Genomic DNA, 21,174 nt, shown 5'->3' with positions numbered 1-21,174 from the left:
TGACTTCAATGCTGTACACTGACGTTTTGCAAAATCTGAAGACCGAGATCAGACAGAGCAAGTCTAGTTAACTGTGAATAATACCAATTAGAGGTGTTTTAATGTGAAACAAATGGAGAAAGTGTTAGAATTTGCATTGACAGTAAACAACAGCAACAGTAAATTAACCAGCAAACTGAAAGGATTTGCAGAAAATGTGTTGTTCATTATTATCTTCTTTAGTGTTAGCTCTTAATTGGCAGTTTTAAAAGAGAATATATGACCAATTAGTAAGGGATGACTGTGTTATAAAAAGCATACGAAGTGCACAGTAGTGAAGTTCATTACACATGGGGAGACAGCTTTTTGCTACTGTGGTCCAGTCTGCCTGGGGATCTGAGGCTCTACCTCTGTGGGATTTTTATAAAAATAAACATTAAGACATCTCTTCATCCTAGCTTTTACTTGAGGTGCCCTGTCAGTTGTTTTATTAATTTATTGTTGCTTCATTTTTAATTTGTTATTTTGCACTTTTGTGCTTTTGTTCACCTCTGTTTGCTTTTGTTTTTGTTGCCTTGTCTTTTGGTCATGTGCAGCACACTGCAGCCACTGTATTAAATGTGTTATATAAATAAAGATTGATTCAATGATTTGATTTGATTTATAATGCCATGGGCAGTTTTGTTTGTGGAAGGAGTAATTGGTGTTATTTGTTGTCACCAACTCTCCAGAAACTGAAAGAACAGCCAGAGGCCTACCCCAAGGGTACCCACTCAGAGCAGTTTCTCATTTAGAGAAGCACTGTATGAAATCAGTGCACCTGTCTCACAGCCAGCGTTAGACAAAGCCTCACGTCATTCACAGGACTGAGGCTAATAACACAGTTAGGCTATTCAGGCTTCCTTCATTGTGTGTCAGAAAGAGCAGTACAGCTGTTCAATACAATTAAACACAGCAGTTACTCCCCTGGCCCTGAAAAATAAAAGAATTGAGTTGCCTGCTGATTGACAGATTTGATCAACCATAAAATATTTCAGAACAAATGAGATTGCTGCGAAAAACTAAGGTTTTATTAAAGGTAGAATATGTAGAATGAGCAGAACAACGCCATCTAATGTCTCGAGATCGTAGTCGCAACAACCAAAAAGTAATTCCAGCAGTTGGGTTGCCAGGTCCGGTGCCGGATTTTATTTTAGCTCTAACTCTGTAAATATACCACTTTATCCACATGTCTAACCTTTTTAGGCGAGAAAGTAGCCATTTAGATCAACAATGTGACGCTAATTTGTCCAAATAACATCTGCTTAAAGTTTTGTTCCCGCGAATTCGGAGCCACTCAAGTTAGCCGTAGCGAGTAACGCACTTCCGGTCATTTTCACAAAATAAAACACCCGTTGCCTTTTATTATTAAGAAAACCATAACGATAGAGTTGGTGCTTTTATTTTGAAAACAGGAAGCGAACATACCCTCGCTGTAACTGACTTGAAACCACCGAGGTACATTACATTGTAACACGCCAGTGGGAGTAGCAGCAATGTCTCTGCATGTACTGCCTAATCCTAAACACCGATTGGCTTGTGTGTGGTGTCGTCAGAAGCAGAAGAGAATCACGGTCGTAAACATCTAGTCACGTGTACTCTGAGATGAACGCGCAGGTCAGGAAATGACGTAAACGGACCGTATATGGTTTGTTATTTGTGTTATTACATTACGTGTTGGACTAAATACATGGACATATTGAGGAAAATATTCCGGTTTTATGGAAACGGATTTCATATTTCACAAGAATGGATACTTGGCGAGCTGTACATAAAGTCCTGTGTCATAAGATGATCGTTGTGGATAAAGGGAAGACTTTGAAGGTATGTAGGCATTATAGCTTTTCTCACTTAGCTGAGTGGCTAGCCAAGCTAATCGCTAATACTATTACGGCTGGGAGCAACCATATAAGTCGTGAGTGGTCTTGAATGAATCAGAACAATCTAAGCTTTCCAACAATGTACGGCATGAGTATATATGTTTAAGGGTTGGTGTTTAAAACATTCAGAAGAACGTGTGGCTACCTCCTAACATCCGTCCCGTCCCTTGAACGGAACAGCGTGCGTTAAGAGGTTAATGATCAAATATCAAAATCCGAATAGCGTCAGAAAGTCAACCCACTCTCCACATTTCCATTGCTACCGTTTTGATACTTCATGGTACACAAACAAATAGCATCTCATATGAAAGCTAAGACCCTGGCGAGTTCAACAGTACCACTATTATTGCGCTAAAAACTCAGTGAACCAGCAGCATACAAAGGTAAACAACCACTTATTTACAGCGACTAACAGATATTCTGTCTTACCTTCGAAGTTTTGTGATGAAAAGTTGTACTTGAGAGCAAAAAACGCTGGTTTTAGTAAGTCCAACACGGCCGTGTTTGTTTACAACTCCATTTCACCCAGTGCCAGCCTACAGTAGCTGCGCCGGAACAACAGACAACCCTGGCAACCCGCAATTCCGGTCGCTAATTGGCTGGTACAATGTACACAGAACGTGTCAGAACGTCATTGTCGAACCCGTCAAAAAAATTTAAAAATATTAATTCAGACTAAATTTTTTTTTTTTTATGGAAAAGCAATACTTTCATTCTGTACCCCTCAAAACGCCCCGTGGCTGTATTATTTTTTTTTAAAATATAGCTTTTAATAAATATTCTTCATATTCAAGCTTTAATGAATTAATTTTATTAATGAAATTGTGTCATCTGCAAGTAACAAACCAAACCAAATCAACATGCTTAGGTTTTCTCATGTGTAATTTATGTGAAAGCAGATTTTACTGACTCATGAGGATAAAGACATGAAAGTCTGTTTAAAATTCAGAAGGCTGTACTCCCATCACTTACTGCTGAACTGAAACCTCTGATGTTTACATAGATTCAGTCTTTGATTACAGACATTTTTTTCAACAGTATATTTTGTAACATACTGTAACAGCCTTTGAGCTGAATAATGCAACAAAGTACAAAAATATAATCACATAGATGCCAGATCAGCCTAACTCTCCCCCCTCCCACCACCACCCACCCCTCATCCTCTTTACCCCACACCCTATTATCCACATACATCCATCCCACCCAATCCTGCAGATTTGACTTCTGATTTCTTCAGAATATGTACTAATTCAAAGACAAACGAATAGATAAACAATATAAAGTATTAAAAAACAATCATAAAATAAGATAGTTGCAGAGAGGGAATAAGCAATAGCCCTTGTGTATCAATTAAGTTGAAAGAGTGGGTTAAAAAGAAAAGAAAACACAACTATAAAACAAACATTTCTGACCCACAGATGACAGCTGGATTCAATACTTATTTGAATATAAAAGGAGTACTATTTCATGGACATTACCTGTTCATTTGGTACACATGAAGCTAATCCATTAGTAACAGATTTTAGTCTGTTTGTATTGACTTTTTATCATAGTGTTGCCCAGTAGGGGTAATCTTGGTTCTGTTGTGATGGTTATTCCTGTGATGTCATTAAGCACATTGAGTCTCATATTCTCATATTGACCAATATGAGTCTAGACATGGGCAGGCCCATAACATACAATATTTATCAATGTACCTACTCCAGTTTTACATCTTGGGTAGAATTGTGAATACTGAGGCTTTCCTATGACAGGAGTATAGGTATAATTGTATATCTAGTGTTAAAAGAGAAATACTGAGTGAACAGTGCAGCGTTTCCTTACTTTCTCAAAAGTATTCTCAATGACTTCTTCCATTTGCATTTCACTTACACTTCCCATATTTGAAACGTTCCTGAGTAGGTATACAATATAAAACCTATTACTCCATGTTTATCTAAAAGCAACAATGATTGTAGATGGCCATCTTGTTATGAGATGATAAGGTTCCTCACCTCAAGGTATTTCAAAAAGTGAGTGCAGGGTAGTCTGTACTGAGAGGAAAACATTTAAAAAGTCGGAAGGACTTAATCTTTAAACAACTCCATAAATAGATTGAGTAGAACCTGGTTTCTTCTGAACTATTTGGCAAGTCTTAAATGTATGGACAATAATTGGGTTTGTGGTTATAACCAGGGGAGAATTTAAAGAAGTGATGTATGGTGCTGATTCAAATTTCTACTTATCTAGCTGATGCTGTTCAATTTTTTTCAATTTGTTTGTTTATGTTTTAATTTGTGCTATCTATTAGAATTACTCTATTAGAGACGTTCAGTAAACCCTTTTCAAGGTCTTTGTAATACTGTCAGTTTTATCCTGGGTGTTTTTTTCCTCCATATAAGCTGGGTGAGACGAGCTGAGTTGTTTGAAAATAGTTTGGGATTGGAATTGATAACATGGAAAAGATACAGGCATTTTTGCAATGTATTCATTTTTTGTATTTTTTTAGTAATGGTGTCTAGTTAAGAGATAATGTATTTTGCTCCTCATTTGGAATTTTGAATCCTTAGTATGTGATGTGATTCAGGCTCCACTGAAGTATGGTACCAAGAGATTGAATATTAGCTCTGGCATTAAGAGATATTACACTTTTGTTTATATTAATGTTGTAACCAGAAATTGTTTCCATATTCTCTCGTCTTGAGAGGTATGCCAGTACATCATCTGCATAGAGAGACAAAGTATGGACACAGTCACCAATTTCTATACCACGAATTGCAGTTGCCAGCGGTTCAGTGGCATTGCTGTATAATGAAGGCAAAAGTCAACAGCGCTGTCCAGTGCTGCATGAACAAATCTGGCCAATATTGTTCTTATTGGTTTGTATTTGTGCTGTAGGGTGTCTATATCAATTTGTCCAAGTTGGTGAATTTGGGACCAATGTTAATTTATTAATATTGTCTCAAACACGTATTGCCTTTTACACATTGATCGACACTGCAGCATATGGGTTTTGGTCAGACTTGAAGCCATGGATTATGTTGAAAAGTCTATACATTTCAATCAATGACCTATTCTGAATGCATACTTATATGGATACATGGTGTTGACAGTGTCATCATATTTCTCTATACTGAGCTGAAATGAAACAAGTGCACACATTGGATAATAGATACAACAATCAATCTCCATCTTTAAAAAAAACTCCATTATAACACTGTCTGTATGGTCCTTAATATAGATAAATGTTTTTTAACATAACAAAAATAACAAAACAGACCTATGCTGAAATTTTCATTTACAATGATGGAGAATATTCTGCTAAGACCCACCCTAATTTTTTTTTAAATTTATTATTATTATTATTTTTAACTCTCTAGCCTTTGATTAGCTAGTTCTTGTTGCGTCTGTTGGTTAGGTTGGTAAGCAGCATTAAAAGCATTAACGTTAGCGTTTAGCTTCTACTTTGACCCTGATTACAACACCATATACAGTACAGTCTATGCAACACACATAACACATGCAATCCTATTGTGCTCCTGCTATCCTGCCAGTAGAAGTTACATTTGTTTTTAGTTGTTTGTTTTAGGAGCATTTTCAAAAAAGATTCAATAATTTCCCAAACAGCCAGGCTTTGTGGTTTTTAACAAACATTTCTTAAACTGGAGTAAATACTGCATTTGCTAGGGACTGTTTTCAACAGCAGATTTGGTGCGCTAGTGGGTATTTAAGGCAACAGGATGGTGTAGTACAGACTCAAAATAAACTACAGTCTCATATTAATTATAATGAAAAAACATGTCACCCAGGGCAACGGTGTGGTTTACTGATGACTTTTTAATAGCTTTTTGAGAACAATGGAGGTTTATGGCACAGCTGAATAAGCTGTATTAGCTTTGACTACACAGATTAGACTTGTTCATATGATCAGTTCATTGTTGGTTTTGGTTCTTTTATGGGATTTGTTGACAATAAGAAAAATATAGAATAGAAACAAATGTATCCTTTCATTTTAGTTGCTGGTGTCAGTGTGTGCATGATAAATACATTTGTAAGATTGAACTGGGAACAGAAACCACACCTTTCATCAAGTTAATGAGTTAGAAAATGTTTCAAATAATCAAAGCTTTAAATCAATTGAACTCAAATCAACTCCTCAGTGATTGCTCTAATAAATAAAGTTGTGACTTGACTGGGTCATGTGATGGAGATGATTTATGTATGTGTGAATGAAAATAGCACAGGTTCCTCTCACTCGCATGGATATATTTAAACCTACATCTTAACCTTTTTTCTCTTTTGAAATCTGTAAATAACTGAAACTAAAAGCTCAAGTTACAAAGTTAAAGCCTTTGAACTCCACACACTGAGCCCTTGACCAGAGATCTACCTCCTGGACTGTAATGCCTGGACTATAGACACTACCTTTCTGATCAACTCAAAGCATTCTCTCCTGTTTCCAGTGACGCACCATGAATTTAAATGTGCCAATTAGCGTATGCATTTCCCCTGGCACTGAGTTCACAAAGTATTTGATTGAGAATTTGCTGCATTGCAATACAGCAGAAAGTTTAGATGCCCTGCAGTCCACTTCTGCTGAGTGGGGTGAGCTTCATGTAATTCATAGTATAGATACATTTAAGCATGGTGATGTTCAGGGTAATTGTTGATGCTCATAGTTCATAAACATGGTGCTCATAAACATGCATTCCCAGCCTAAATGTGTATATGTCAGGGTCATTTTTTTCTGAATGATCAGAAACATGGGAATTAACACTTTTAAACAGATGAATGTGATGACAGCCTTCTCGATACACCATTCTACACAATGAAGCTCAAACATCTCAACTGAAGTAATAAGGAAATACACATTCTTGAGTGGGGGGGGGAGCTATCTGTTGAAAATCATACACAATAAACCCAAAAAACAGGAAAGGAAAGATCTGGGATGAAAATTGTACTAAAATATACAATTTCCTGCCCATTCCCACAGCTGTTTTAGTGTAGAGGACTGTGTTTGATTAGTTGTATAATCAGTAGCTCTTTGTCTTCATTCTGACAGCATATTCAGAACTGCCCTTGCCATGAGAGGACCTTGTTCACTGTAACATACTGTGAATATGAAATGTGAATATGATAAATAACACTGTGTATATAATGCTTGTTACAGCAGTAAACGTGACACCCTTTGATATGTGGAAAAATAAACCGATCCACCTAAATAAATCTGTGTAATTTTCTGTGGAAAATCTATAAATATCTATTTCTGTGTATTTATTTTTCATAACCAGCTGCTGCAAGGAAAGAGCATTCCTAAACTGGGGACATTGGACCAAATTGAAACAGGAAGTGGAGATGCAGAGGGACGTTACAGCGGCGACTGTGATGACGAGGATGGTTGTGGTGGTTCAGGTGGTGGCGAGGTTAAGAGGAAAGTGCAGAGAGTCCCCAAATGTAAGTCTTAACCTTTTGTGATTTTATTGGACAATAAACAACTTAACCATTTCAATACATTGTTCCCAAGCACACATAGAGCAAGAACCCATATTCATTGACTATTACTATAAACTACTATAATCAATGATCAATACTGAACATCTTGTTCATTTAGTAGCTGCAGTGCTTAAAAATATTTCTACTGTTTTTTACAGTTGCAGGATTTAAAAATTGAAAGAAGGATTCGATCATTCAAAGGTGCAGTTGCGCAATATCATACTTTAATAACAGTTGCTCAAGTCTCCATTTTATGACAGTCATAATAATAGTCATTAAAGATAATAGTTGCTATGGGGACATTATTGCAATCAAGGCCTGTTACTTGAGAAATTATTGTTCCCCAGAGGATCAGTAACCCCTGATGAATCACAGCAGCGGAGCTCCTCTCCATTTTGTTACCTTTCACACTGTCCTCTCAGCACATGGATTCCTCCTCTCCTTTCTCCTCTCCTCTCCATCACACATGCTAACAACCTGATTAATCACCTCTCTCATTTTGCCTATGGCGACAGGGAGGAAGGGGGGCGTCATCCAAACAAGCCGTTCTATCCGTGTAAATGTTTCCTCTACTGCTTGTCACTCTGTCTTGAGGCTTTAGCAGCTCAGGCTCAGCGAAGCTGCTTAACAATCGCTCATCTGAGGCTGTAGGGAGGCTCTGACATTTATTACCCATTACAGTAGAGCCGCCCTTTCCTTGTCATAGGACGGATCAGCCTGTCTCCCATATTTATGACCCACTGTTGGCTATGACCTCTGTTGAGCATCTGTCCCCTGCTGCCTGACCCTTACACAAATACTGGGAATTCCCCACCTCAGCCAGACCGAGGGTCAGTCCTCCAGGATTCTGCAGTTTTTTCTCAACATTTCTACAAAAACTTTTTTTTTTCTTAGTGGCTTTTTGCTGTAGATTTTTCTGTTTTTGTTTCATTGATATAGTATAATTAAATCAATTAGGAAAGTACTGAAATCCAAGGTTAAAGCAGCTCTGAAAACAATGTTTTACTGCTCTTGCTTTCACTGAGAAATGGTCTCACACAATCTAAAGAAGCTCTAAAAGTAAGAAGTACTTAACCTTTTTTATGAACAGAAATAAAATCATGCCTTCAAATCATACCAGAGTAAAATATTCCCCCAGATTCCAGTCTTACCTTTAAAAGGAAATAAATTCAGTCTATTTAATTGGTTTTCATACAAATAAAATTGTTTAATTTTTGAGGTTTAAATGAATAAAAGCAGTGTAATACAGCAGGTTTAATACAAAACAAATCTTTAACCTGGAGGAGGTGAATAAAGATCTGAGTCATTCTCCATTTTTTGTGCACTTTCAGAGCTAACTGGCGTTTTAAACAGGTTAATAAATGTGCTGAACCCTCATTTGACAAATCATTTGAGAGTGTTAGTCACAAATAAACACTTGGTCACTGCCCTTCACGCAAGAAGCAGTCCACTAATGTAGTTAGCTCCCCTAATTTTACCAGCCCTCATTCAAATCTGTGTGCTACAGTGTTGCTGCTGTACTGCTGATTACGTGAGCAAAGGATTACCTTTCTTTATGTAGCCACAACTTTAAAAAATATACATCTCCCAATAATCTACCATTATCTGATATTTAGAACATTACATTTTATGGTTGAGAGTAGTTAAAGTGAGCAGAAACATCTGTCAGAAGTTACAGTAATCCTAATTTAATGTGCAGAGTGAAATCAACAGTAAATACATCTACTAACGTAAGTAACCTAAGTATGTGTGCATCAAAAAGGCTGATCGTATTTCTCTGTGCCGTAGAACTCTGCTATTGTCCTAGAAGTATTGAAAACATGTCATTGAGCCACCAGTGCACTAGATGACATGCTCCCTATATCCCAAAGAATTTTTGAACACTAGTTTGTAGGGGTGTGACGAGATCTCGTGGCACGATATTTCTCGTCAAAGTGAACGTCGGGTCAGAGCGCCGCGGCGCTTCCTATGTGAACGACAAAATAACACAATTTATATGCTGTTCTACTTGTGTATTTATGTGATACAGAATTTGTGCAATTTACTTTTATTTCTGTGTTTTTTATTAGCAATATGTTATAATTTGTGATAATTGGATTCTTTTTTAAATTTATATCTATATATTAGAATTGTTTCTACAACTTTTGTATTTATGGTTGTTATTTCCATTAATACCAAAATGATCCATCTATAAAATGCCTATCTATATGGGGAAACATTTTACAGTGCTACAAGATGATTAGTTAAAACATTTAATTTAATTTCCATTTTGTGAATTTCCATGACATGGACACTATCCAGGTCCTTGATTTAGCATGTAATGTAAAGCTTGATGCTTTATTTGGATCATTTTATACAGGAAGTACAATGACAGATGAGCTCACAAGTGCTCTACTGATATGGCATTAACAAAGTTGTAAGTTGCCTTTTTGGTGATCTACATAAAACAGCAAAGATGATTTATCAAAGGACCATGAACAGGCCATCTAGAAAGACAAAACCTGCAATTAGAAACTTGAAACTTATAACTAGAAATAAAGTTTGGGAATCTGAGAAGTTACTGCGTATGCTGTAGCGATAAAGTTGATAAATTGGCTACCATGAGGTTAAATCACTGGGGTGGAGATACAGTATTAATGAATGTGGTTAGTTTTTATTTCAGTGTGCTAAACCTCAAAACAGAAAAGACAGAAATAAAATATTAAATTCAACTACAGAAGGAAAAACAACTTCAACCACAGAACCATGTAAAAAATCTATGATGGTGAGACAAAAACTGAACGTGATACTAACATCTCAAAAAACACATGACAACATATGACATTGTTCACAAGTGAATGTAATCACAGGGGAACATGTCTGTGGAGTTTATATAATGCAGTTTTATGTAGTTTTAATTTAGACTAAATGGATGAATAAAAGTTATGAGACTGTGTGTGTGCCAGTCTATCAAAGTAAAGAGAGTACAGTGATATTGCATGCCCCAGTGCACAATGCCAGATACAGCTTAAACACCATGTATAATTTAATTTGATTTCTTCCCCTCCAATTATCCATAATCCTTCTTCTTTGTGTCTTTGATGTTTATCATAAGAACATGCTGACGATAGATCAGTGTGATAAGGAAATAAAATGGGATAACCTTAATACTGACAATACAGGCCTGATATAAGGGATTATCCTCATTAAGCAGAATTACCATTGCGTGAGAATGATATGTGTATGACAAGAAGAAACGTGAAATGTGAGTAGTTCATTCTTCTCAAACATTTCAAGGATATTTGAATGCTTAGTATTGGCAGCATGGTAGTATTTACTGCACTGTGCTCCAGATAGCTGAGTCAACTGGCCGAGTCGCTGTCTTTGTAAAAATACAATTAGCTGATCTATTTGTGCAAAACCACATAATTATTAAAAGCACACATCAAAAAAAGAAAAAGATTTAATTACTTCACCTTGGTCAACATGTAGGTTCACAGCACATACCAGCACTAACCAAGAAAACTCAGAAAACTAAGACATACCGCAGAGAGGATGTATATGGGAAATTTCAAGCACTTTCTGCCCACATAGATAATAAGATCACTATTATAATATCACATAATAGTGATAATAACAATTAAAAAAATGATGGCACCTGTCAACAACAGAGATCACAAAATGTTTAAATACACATAGAAAGTCTTACAAGCATGAGAAAGGAAAACCATAAAAATGTATCTCATTTCATTACATACAGATATGTCACCTATGAATTATTTTCACATACCAACATTCATACACTCATGCAAACATATTACCAAAATTAAAGCTATAATATGTAACTATTCTACATTAAAATGTCTTAAAACAACTGGACCTACAGTATGTTACATATCTTGTTGAGTTGTGTACTTACATTATATTAAATGTTTCCAACAATTTTCAGACTCAGAGAAATCTGTAATTTAAGCAAGGTAACAATCTGTTTAATTTGGTCATCCGTCAGTGGTGTCATACCCCCTCTACCAAAGAGTAAACACACAACGTGGTAATCATCTTGCATATGTTGGTGTTGTGGTTGTCCGACACAATGGCGTCTACTAAAGAGTATATACGTTATGGTTGTCCCCAATAAATTCTGTCATAAATTGACTTATATTCTGTTTTAAGCCACAATTTAATGATTAACTTTTTAGATCTTGGTTATTTTTGATTATACCTTTTAACTAGATGAAGCATTTGAATCATTGGATGTCTGGATCTTAAGTTATCAGAGAAACAAGCTGAGTACTCATTAGCAGTCGTTAACAGCCTTGGAGAAACACTGATTTTTTATTTTTTTTTATTTTTTACATGAAACTGCTTTATTCAGAGTTTTTTCAGTTTTAATCCCTGTGTACGTTTTGTTTTTTTCTTTGAGAAGGGGAGACCTCTGTGGATAATTCAGCTCCTGCTGAACGTCTGGATTTTAAATTGTTAAATGTTAGCAGTAGCTCGACTTGCTGCCCCTTTGGACGTCCTGCGTCTGCTGAACACTGTGATTTAAAACTACTTTATGAAGTGTTTTTAACCAGTTTTAATCACTGGGTCTGTTTTGGAGCGTATGCCTGTGTGGATAAATCGGCTCCTGGTAAAAACCTCTTTGAACAATGAACACTGAAGGAATCTTAACTAGGAGAAGCTGGTTGATGAAGACAACTCCTATGATCCCACGCTACTTCACAGCTTCATCAAACTCTGTCTTTTGTTATTGTTCTGATTAAGAAACCCTTAGCAGTAGAAATGACATATTGTGCGTTTAGGTATTATAACATTTTATTTTTCCTTTCTGCATGCTGATATTGGCACAGTAATTCAGAATATAGTCTTAGGCCAGGCTTTACAGGTAATGAATAAAATCTTAAAATCAGTTCAGTATCAGACTGGTAGCCAATGTTAAGACATACAATGGGAAAGTAATATTAGTAATAAGAAACAGGCACTGTTTTTGCAGTTCTTATAAAGACCTTGTTCAACCAACACATTCAGCATTCTTTTTCTCACTAATTATATGAAGCACACATTTAACACTGATGAGAACCTGCACCCTAGCGTCAAGACTAGTGGAAGATCACATTGTTGTGTGTTGCAGTGTTAAAATAATTATGATCGTAATTATTAATAATAATAGCCATAATTGTAATAGCAATCAAGAAAAGATATAATGTAATCCAACATCAGTGGTGCTGTAGTGGTCCGGACTGTAATTGTATTTGCTTTGTGCAGAAATAAAAGGATTAGTACTTTATCCCTTACAGCACATATTGAAGGTCTCAGTCATTTAATTGCTTTAACGAGAAAACATATCACAGGCAAAGGCTGGCAAGAGAAATATCTTGAGCTTCATTTTGGTGATAAGGTGAAGGCGATGGGTCTCAAGAGGGGATGAGACGATTCTCTGCCACAGTCCTACTGAATGATTGAGGTTGATGAGATAATTGCACACCTGGTTTAATCACATAAAAACCTTGCCTGGCTCAGCTTTAAATATAAATCCAGTTTTGCCATTCTAGATAGGGTTGCTTATTAATCTGTACACAGCTGTGAAATGACGACAAACAAGACTTAGAGCTCCAGCCACGTTAGCAGCTCTGTGAGGCTGTATTTCAGCATGCTAACATGCTCATAATGGCAATGCTAACACATGTTGATATTAAGGTGTGATGTTTACCAATGATATATTATGATATTTCTCAATATCTTAGTTTATCCTGTTTGTATGCTAATATTTGTTAATTTGCATTTATTACACAAAGTGGAAGCTTTTTCTTTAATGGTTTTTTTTTAGTAGTCCTAAAGGCTTTCAAAATGTTCAGCTGTACCACATTCGGTGGTAATCCATACAGTAGTTGCCCAAAAAATGAATTAAATAAATATTATTGGATTGCAAACCATGAATGTCTATACAAAGTTGTGTGCCAATTCACTGAGTAGATGTTGAGAAATTTCACTGAACAAGTGAAAAAATGTACCTGCTGGTGGTGCTAAATGAAAAGTCAACATGTTTTAGGCTTCATCCTTTGGAGACTGAATATCTGCACTACATTCCATAAAAATCAATTCAATAGTTATTTCCATCAGATATTTCTATCTGGACCAAAGTGGTCTGCTGATAAACGAATATCTCCCTCCCTTGAAAAGATTGCCAACCGGTTTCACAAAAAACTACATGTAGTTCTCTGCTTGATTACAACATATAACTACTAGAAGAGAAGAATTTGAAATTTTTCTCAACTACCCTTTATCCAATCCTGTGACCTGTCAACAAGGTCTGCAGTGGAGAACAACTAAGAGGTTTTTTCATGCTCAAGCCCCAACAGGCAGCTCTAGGCCTCTTATCTGGCCTGGCATGATTAAGCTGCAGACACTGTGACTGCTTGCAGCGTGAGCGTTGTACTGCAAAAAGACATCTGTCAGACACAGTGGCAGCAGGAGAGACACAAATCGATTTCTAGCAAGTAAGCACAATGAGGATAAGCTGAAAGGCTCCTTAAGCATGAGTCTTATTAATTAATAGTGTCTCAGCAGGAGAGTATTTGATGTTATCTGAGCTTCTCCCTCACAGGCCATTGGTAAATGAGTGCTGAATGAAGCTGCTGCATGTAGAACTCCACTATCTAATGTCAAGTGATAATGGACGTAACAGCATTCAACGGGGGGCCCTGTGCACATTTTGAAAAACCAATTTTCTGTTGTAATTTGGGGTATTGTATATGTTTCACCTATAATGAGAGATCTGAGAGATACATCAAGGCCACTTTGTGGGACATACACAGTAATAGGCCTATCACTGGGAGCCATTTGGAGTTTTCCTAACAGGCCCTGTATTACTTGGCTGTGCCTATTAGAAAGATCTTTATCCTCATTACAACGTTAGATCAAATTAGGTCACCTGCTGTGACTCCTGCACTCTTCTGTTCCTGTAATAATGGGATGAAAATAATTTACAGCAGTGTGTCTCATAAGCTTTTGACCAGTGAGTCTGACCAGTGGACTCCAAGGTTGTCTGATTATCACTCGATTAAATTAACCCCCTGAATTAATTAATAACCAAATGATTTATCAAAGACGTTTATGTCTTAGAAAGACTGCTGATATATATTCAGAAGAGTGCATTTTTATTGTAAATTGAGGTGCTTTCTAAATGCAAGTGAATATTGTCAAAATGTATGCAGTACATCTTGGTATTTTTTCTATACAAGACATGGTGATGTTTTGGTTTTGACTTATGTTTTGTACGTTTTTCAGTATCCACATCAAGTGGTATTTATTCATTACTTTAAATTGATTATCTATTTATTACTCTGCCCGGTTTCTAATTAGCTGTCATGCACTCTAAATTGTCATTTAAGAAGACTTGTGTATGCTGGTGAGAGTTGTGTCCAGTGAAATCAGCTTATTATAGATTATTGGTTATTATTACAATAAATATACTAAAGATCAGTCTCACACCGAAGTATAAGTATAAATGAATGTTTATTTTCCTCCTCAACATAAATACTACTTCCGTAGTCTTTTCAAGTACCCTTTGACAACTCCACTACAAGTACACTTTGGGGTTCATGTAACCCTGGTTGGGAATCACTCATGTACACTATCACTTCACACTTCACACATGACTTCACATTGTAAGAAAGGATCATCATCATTTTTGATTTCTGATGACAATAGATATCACATTGTTTTGCTGGATACATGACAAAACATAAAGTCATCAACTGATAAAATCTGATGAAAATACCAAACTCCTCCTGTTTGGAAAAAAAATGAAAGTTTTCAATGAAAATTGGTAAATAAGCAAAAACGATGAGCCTTAATTATACCCTCATACAACACATGAGAAAGGAATGGCTTTGTGTTTGTAGCAGGGTGGCTGTAGGTCAGGTTGTGTTGATTGCCATTAAAGGCCCATTCTTATTCACAGAATTGGGGAGGTGGAAAGTCATAATTTAAAAGGTGCTTCATGCCATTTTAAGAAGGGACACTTTAATGAATGCATAGTGTGTTTATTATCAGGCAGTGTTTTCTCTGTACACATGTATTGATTAAATTGAATTAATGCTGGGGATCACAGTCTCTTGACCCTCTGCTATGGCTGTTGTGGAATATAAGAGTAAGAATAAGAAGAATAGTCTTTATTGTCATTGTACATGTACTACGAAATTGTAGTTAACGCTGCAGCATCTAATGTTAAAAAACAGCTTTGGTTTAGATTTTGGAATAGTGTTGAATAAAACTACAGACCAGTACATGCATGCATTTATGGGTGAAATAATAATCAAGTAACACTGATGCTCAGTGGCTTATTCACCTAAAGCCAGACCACAGCAATCATCCAGAGCAGGAGCCAGTCCCCATTACAGTATCAAATGGGTCCTGAAATGATTCACACCTACTGGTTGAAGAAACTAAAAGCGCCGCTTTAATGAACCAGTTACTAACAGCAGACTCCCACACTGACTGTCTAACGCAAGGCAGTTCAATGCTGATCATGAAATATCCCCACAAGGGAGAAGCACCATCCAACTACTGTCCAATAACCTGCCTTTCCCCAACATGGAAACCCATCATCTTGAAAGGTGCAGCTACTGGAAAACAGAACTGTCACTGCACGTAAGTAGAGATGGACCAACCTCAGTGGAGTTTGATCTTTAGCTGGTGGATATATTGTATTATTATGGTATCAAGGTCAGGGCACTGATTTCAAGCACATTACAAACATTAATTGACTTTTATGGTGTTCTGTGTGATAGTGGTACACAATTCATTGCACTCAGATGGATCCAGATTTCTTTATTTTGACACATTGCATTTTATAATGATATCCAAAAAACTATTGTTATTGTCATGAACTCCATGGGTACATCAAGAGGACATTTCCAAGTCTATGTTTTTACTCTGGTGCTCTACTAGAATATCTTTGCATCATTTACAGTTCTCCTTATTTATCTTATACTGGCTATGGAACAGATTGCTGTTTGTACAAACAATCTGATGTCATCACAAGGAGTAAGGTAACTTTTCAAACAGCTAAAGGCCAAAGCCCTGGTTTTTGTCTTACAGGAAGTATTTTTACATACGTTAACCTCAAGTTTTGGAACTTTAAATATTACCAATACTCATTCTGAATGAACAACCAGAATGTCCAGAATTTATTGTAGGACTCACAGATCCTTGACTGAGCTGCTCTCAAAGTCGATCACACAAGTGTCTGTCATTCGCTGCTCCATCTGTCTGTGCTGCTTGTTTGCATTGGCTTTAAGCAGCACAGTGGCTCATGGTTACTGAGTGGTTAGTACTGTTGCTTCACAGCAAGAGGGGTTGAACCCCACTCGTCACATGTCCTTTCACGTTCTTTCTGTGATAAGTTTGCATGTCTTCACTGTGTGGGTTTCCGTTGAGTGCACCAGTTTCCTCCCACCATCAAAGATGTATGTTAGGGTTAGGGTTAGTACTCCTGTCAGTGCACCTGAGCAAGACACTGGTAAAAGAACTGGAGCTGGTCCCTGGGTTCTGCACTTCAGCTTCCCACTGCTCCAAGTGTATGTGTGTATTTGTGCGGGATGCATGTGTGTGTGTGTGTATAGGATGGGTCAAACGCAGACGATCAGTTTCCCCATGGGCATCAGTAAAGTACTTCTTCTTCCTCTTTAACCCCTTCAGTCAGAACATCATTAAAGAGTGGGCACAGGTTCAAGAGTGGGGTCACCATCAGTCACCTCCTCTACATGCAAGCCATCAAGCTGAATGGCAAGAGGATCTACAGTAATGACTCCGGAAAGCCATTTGGAGTGGAAAATGTGGCTGGCTGGGAGAAAATGGAGGGAGAATAATTGGAACTGAAGGGGTTGAAAGACCACATAACAGACCAGCAAGAGGACAGCTACATCCAAGACACTGAATTGTCACATCAACACACTCAGTTGTCAGATATACAGCTTGTGCCGTACAAGCAAAGGAAAGACATTAGTTTTTGATATCAAGAAACTGAAAATCCTCACACTGCATCACCCTATACTGCAGCTGGAGACAGTCAAGGTTAGCATCAAGGACACTGTATGAAACAGGAAGCATTCAGGAGTACATTAATAAAACGGCTCCTGTCATCTGCAGATGGATGAGGTAGTAGCCAGAGATTGCCAGAAAAAGACACCATCTGCCATTATGAAGAGTCCAAAGCTTATGGAGCAAATTATTTGATAATGAGAATTAAGTCCTAATTCAGCATTTTTATAAAAAGTTTATCTGTGTATCTCTGTGTGTGTATTTTTATTACATTTCTACACCCGGAGGTAAAAAGTAATTTTAAGTTTGTCATAATGGAGATTATATTGATCACTGTGACCTTAAAGGTGTAGTGTGTAGAATTTAATGGAATCTAGCAGGGTGGACCTGGCAGAAATAGAATAAAATATTCATAAGTGTGCTTTCATCAGTGTTTAATAACCTGATAATAAAAAAATGTTGTGTTTTTGTTACCTTAGAATGAGGTAAGGGAGTGGATCTCCTTCGACTGAGTCTGCCACATTGTACCCCAGTGTTTCTTACTGTAAATAGCCCAGAATGGACAAAGTAACCATCACTATGTGACTCTGTGTGTATAACGGATCTATCTTGAGAGAAAATATTTCATACTAGACCTCACAGATCAAGAGTTATTGGTCAAGCATGTGTACTGTAATATTTTGGAGTATATCCCTGGCTTTTCTGTCTAACTTTGGCAGCCTAAATAGTGACAGAGAGCTCTGAATCTGATCCAAGATTGGCTGCCCTTTGATGTCTCTGCTGTGGCCTCATGTAGAAAAAAGGAAAGAACTTTAACATGATCATTAGAATCTATTCCATGAAGACTTCAACCCTTAACAACTATATACACAAAACAATGAAACTGAACTGACCCTATCAGAAAAATGAAAGGCATTTCTCATTCAATTTCAGACTAAATTTATTCTTGTAATCTATGGATGAGCCTGTGTATAGGCTTGTTTCCCATGTAACTTTAAACCTACTATTATATTATCTGTTCTATATAATATTGTTTAATTTTCAGTTGAATGTTTGTTACCTTGACATGCCAAAGATTACTGAACTACCTTAAACAACACATTGACCCCATTACCTCCTACTCATCCACAGATCGTTCAAGGTTTTAGCTTCACTGTGGGATTAGTTTATGTAAGCAGTCTCTTGTGACTCATCATGAATGCCTCCCCCGTTTGGTGTGGGCTTATCTTACTCATATGGTTAATCGTGCACCTTTCTCCAACCCAGCCTGCTTTCACCTTTTGGAAATGGTAGATGTGAATGAGTTGAAATACTTGTTTTTTTATCAGACTAAAATTAGGTATGGTAATGTAAACAAAACAAAAATACCCTGAGTAGCTGCTCTCGTTGTTGGCTCTCACCATTGTTGTTACTGACATGGTTAAACATTTAAAACTGATGTTGCATATTGAATTTAATTCAAACCAAACAACAGTAAAGCCATAAAAGCCATAACCCTAACCCTAAAATCTGAGTCTGGATCTGGATGGTCTGGATGTTTTTTGTGAATTTCTGTTATTTATATACGGTTATAATATTGTAATAAACATATGTGAAAACGCTCCCTGCAAGTCAAAAGCCCTTCAGATGGCTTTGAACACTTCATTTGTAATGTTAATTCTACTTCCTCCTCATGGTGACATCATCTGTTCCTTAGTGTTTGTTGTTGAGGTTGTTCCATGGGTTGTTTGTATTGTCCACTCACATAATTTGGATCAGACCAGGACTTGAACATGTACAAGCATACTTGAGAAGTTTCATTTTTGAGTAAAGAGTGAGAAAAAGAGGTGAAATCCTACTACTCCTCTTTGGGCTACATAAAGGGTCATTATAGAATAAATACTTTTTCAATCTGTAAATCAAAGATATTACAGTAAAGAAGAATATAAATGTAAACTGGAAATATGGCTAATATATCCCCTTTAAAAAATTGTTGAGGTGAAGGGATTTACAGTATGACTTCTCACTAATCACTACTACAGGGCTTTTTCTCTTTGTGTTATGCCCTTGTTCAAGAGACATAAAAAAATAAAGATTTTGTCCCTGCTTGTTTACAAATAAGAATTTTTTTTTACCCTGTCGCACAAGTAAGCTGCGAAGCACGGAGATGAAAGCACACAGATTAAGATCTGCTGTGTATTAACATATGGTCACAGCTCAGATTGGATTTTGCTGGAGATGAAATACACACCTAGTGTATGTGCCCCGTACACCATTGCCTCCATGCTTGGATAAAAATGAAATGCAATTGCTTTTTGATTTGCCACAGTAAAAATAATGATTTTTTTAGTATAACATAATAGAAACCTTGCATTTTCTTTATCATTTCCCTTCCAGGTGTTTGTGTTTTTTAAGCAGAGTACTTTGACCACCGTAAGTTGTCATTATCTTGAACGGCACATTCCCGTTTTTCAATCATTTCTCATACCTCACATGATTTAATGGCCAGCTTAATGAGCTGCGGCTTGCATGTGGAAGGACATCTCATTGTGTTAATGAACCATGAAAAGGGCAAGCACACATCACTGTGCAAACTGTTTTAATAATCAGCTCGGTGTCAGACACACAGCCCATCTACCAAAAGTCTGCTCTATCAATAAGCACAGATGCTGAACGTTTCATTAAGACAACTTATTCTCTGATGATGTGTGACCCTCCTCCCACTGCCTGTCTACTCCTAGTTTATGGCTCCTACTCACTGTCTGTTTTGTCCCCAAGTAGATGCATTAAAGCCTGTAGTGACTGGCCGCAATTTCTCCGCTGTAAGCTTGGACCTGATCTCAAAATTGTAAAATGGCTTTCCTATGTCTATTCTTATTATTACTGTAATGAAAAATCAAATACAAGTCTTAAGACCTCTTTTATTGTTATGTTGTCTGTTGAGATGGATGTACATTTGCATTTTACTTCCACCGTTGCTGGTTTTAAAAAACACACTAAGCATTATTCTATGTTTAAGGCCAAAGTGTCTGACGTGCGCGTTTTGAAGTAGGCCTATACCTATTTTGATAAAAAGGCTTAAAGTGCACCAAAAGTGTTATGAGGCACGTCAGACTGCCTTGCCCCTACTCTGACCTTGTTTTGATTTTGGAGCTTCAAATACAGACCCAACAACCAAAGCAGTTTTTTGTCTGCAGTCGAAAAATACAGAGATAGCACGGGCGAGCTGAGAGCGCCACAGAGAGAAAGAGAGAGAGAAAGTGCAGCAGTGGTCAAGTGAGGAGAGTGAGAGATAGTGAGAACTAAGCTGGTGAATGATTAATTAATTACGGTGGATATGCACTAAACCATAAATAAATAACCATCAAACTCAACAAATGATCTACCGTTGAAACAGATGCTTTTTCTTTCATTGTCCTCCTTTGCACTTCTCCTTTTCATCCATTCATTACACTTAGCTAGTGCAGTGGTAAATACATAGTAAAACAGGGTAAATTTGTGTTAGTTCTGTGATGTTGGCATGTCAAATCTGATGCCTGTAGAGTGCCATAGGAGCATCAATTGATGCGTGTCAAAAGTAAAGCAGACAGTCTACAGCCACAGCTCTGTAAAGCTCTGGGCATATTACACTTCTGTCCTATTGATATTCACTCCATTTCCTCTTCTTTTCTATCCTTTTCTTTTGGAGCCAGTCCCAAAGATGCATTTAAGCACAAATTTTCTGTTTCAGTATGATTTACAGCTTGCTCTCATAGATTCCCAGGTCAGAGCTCACCTTTATCGCCTTTGACACTGTGGA

The 21,174-nt window shown here is 37.1% G+C and overlaps 1 protein-coding gene across 1 annotated transcript in view; it reads left to right on the top strand.

The window, feature by feature from the left end:
• The window catches only part of gpc5a (glypican 5a), a 120,846-nt gene that overhangs the window by 74,026 nt on the left and 25,646 nt on the right, over nucleotides 1-21,174 (top strand). The window contains exon 8 of the mRNA XM_053318653.1: nucleotides 7,169-7,331. Coding sequence (XP_053174628.1) covers nucleotides 7,169-7,331 — 163 coding nt within the window. The remainder of the gene's footprint in view (nucleotides 1-7,168; nucleotides 7,332-21,174) is intronic.

Source organism: Scomber japonicus, chromosome 1 (genome assembly GCF_027409825.1).
Source record: "Scomber japonicus isolate fScoJap1 chromosome 1, fScoJap1.pri, whole genome shotgun sequence".
Lineage (NCBI taxonomy): Eukaryota > Metazoa > Chordata > Actinopteri > Scombriformes > Scombridae > Scomber > Scomber japonicus.
Note: the sequence above shows the minus strand (reverse complement) of the source record. Positions and strands in the feature narration are given on the sequence as shown.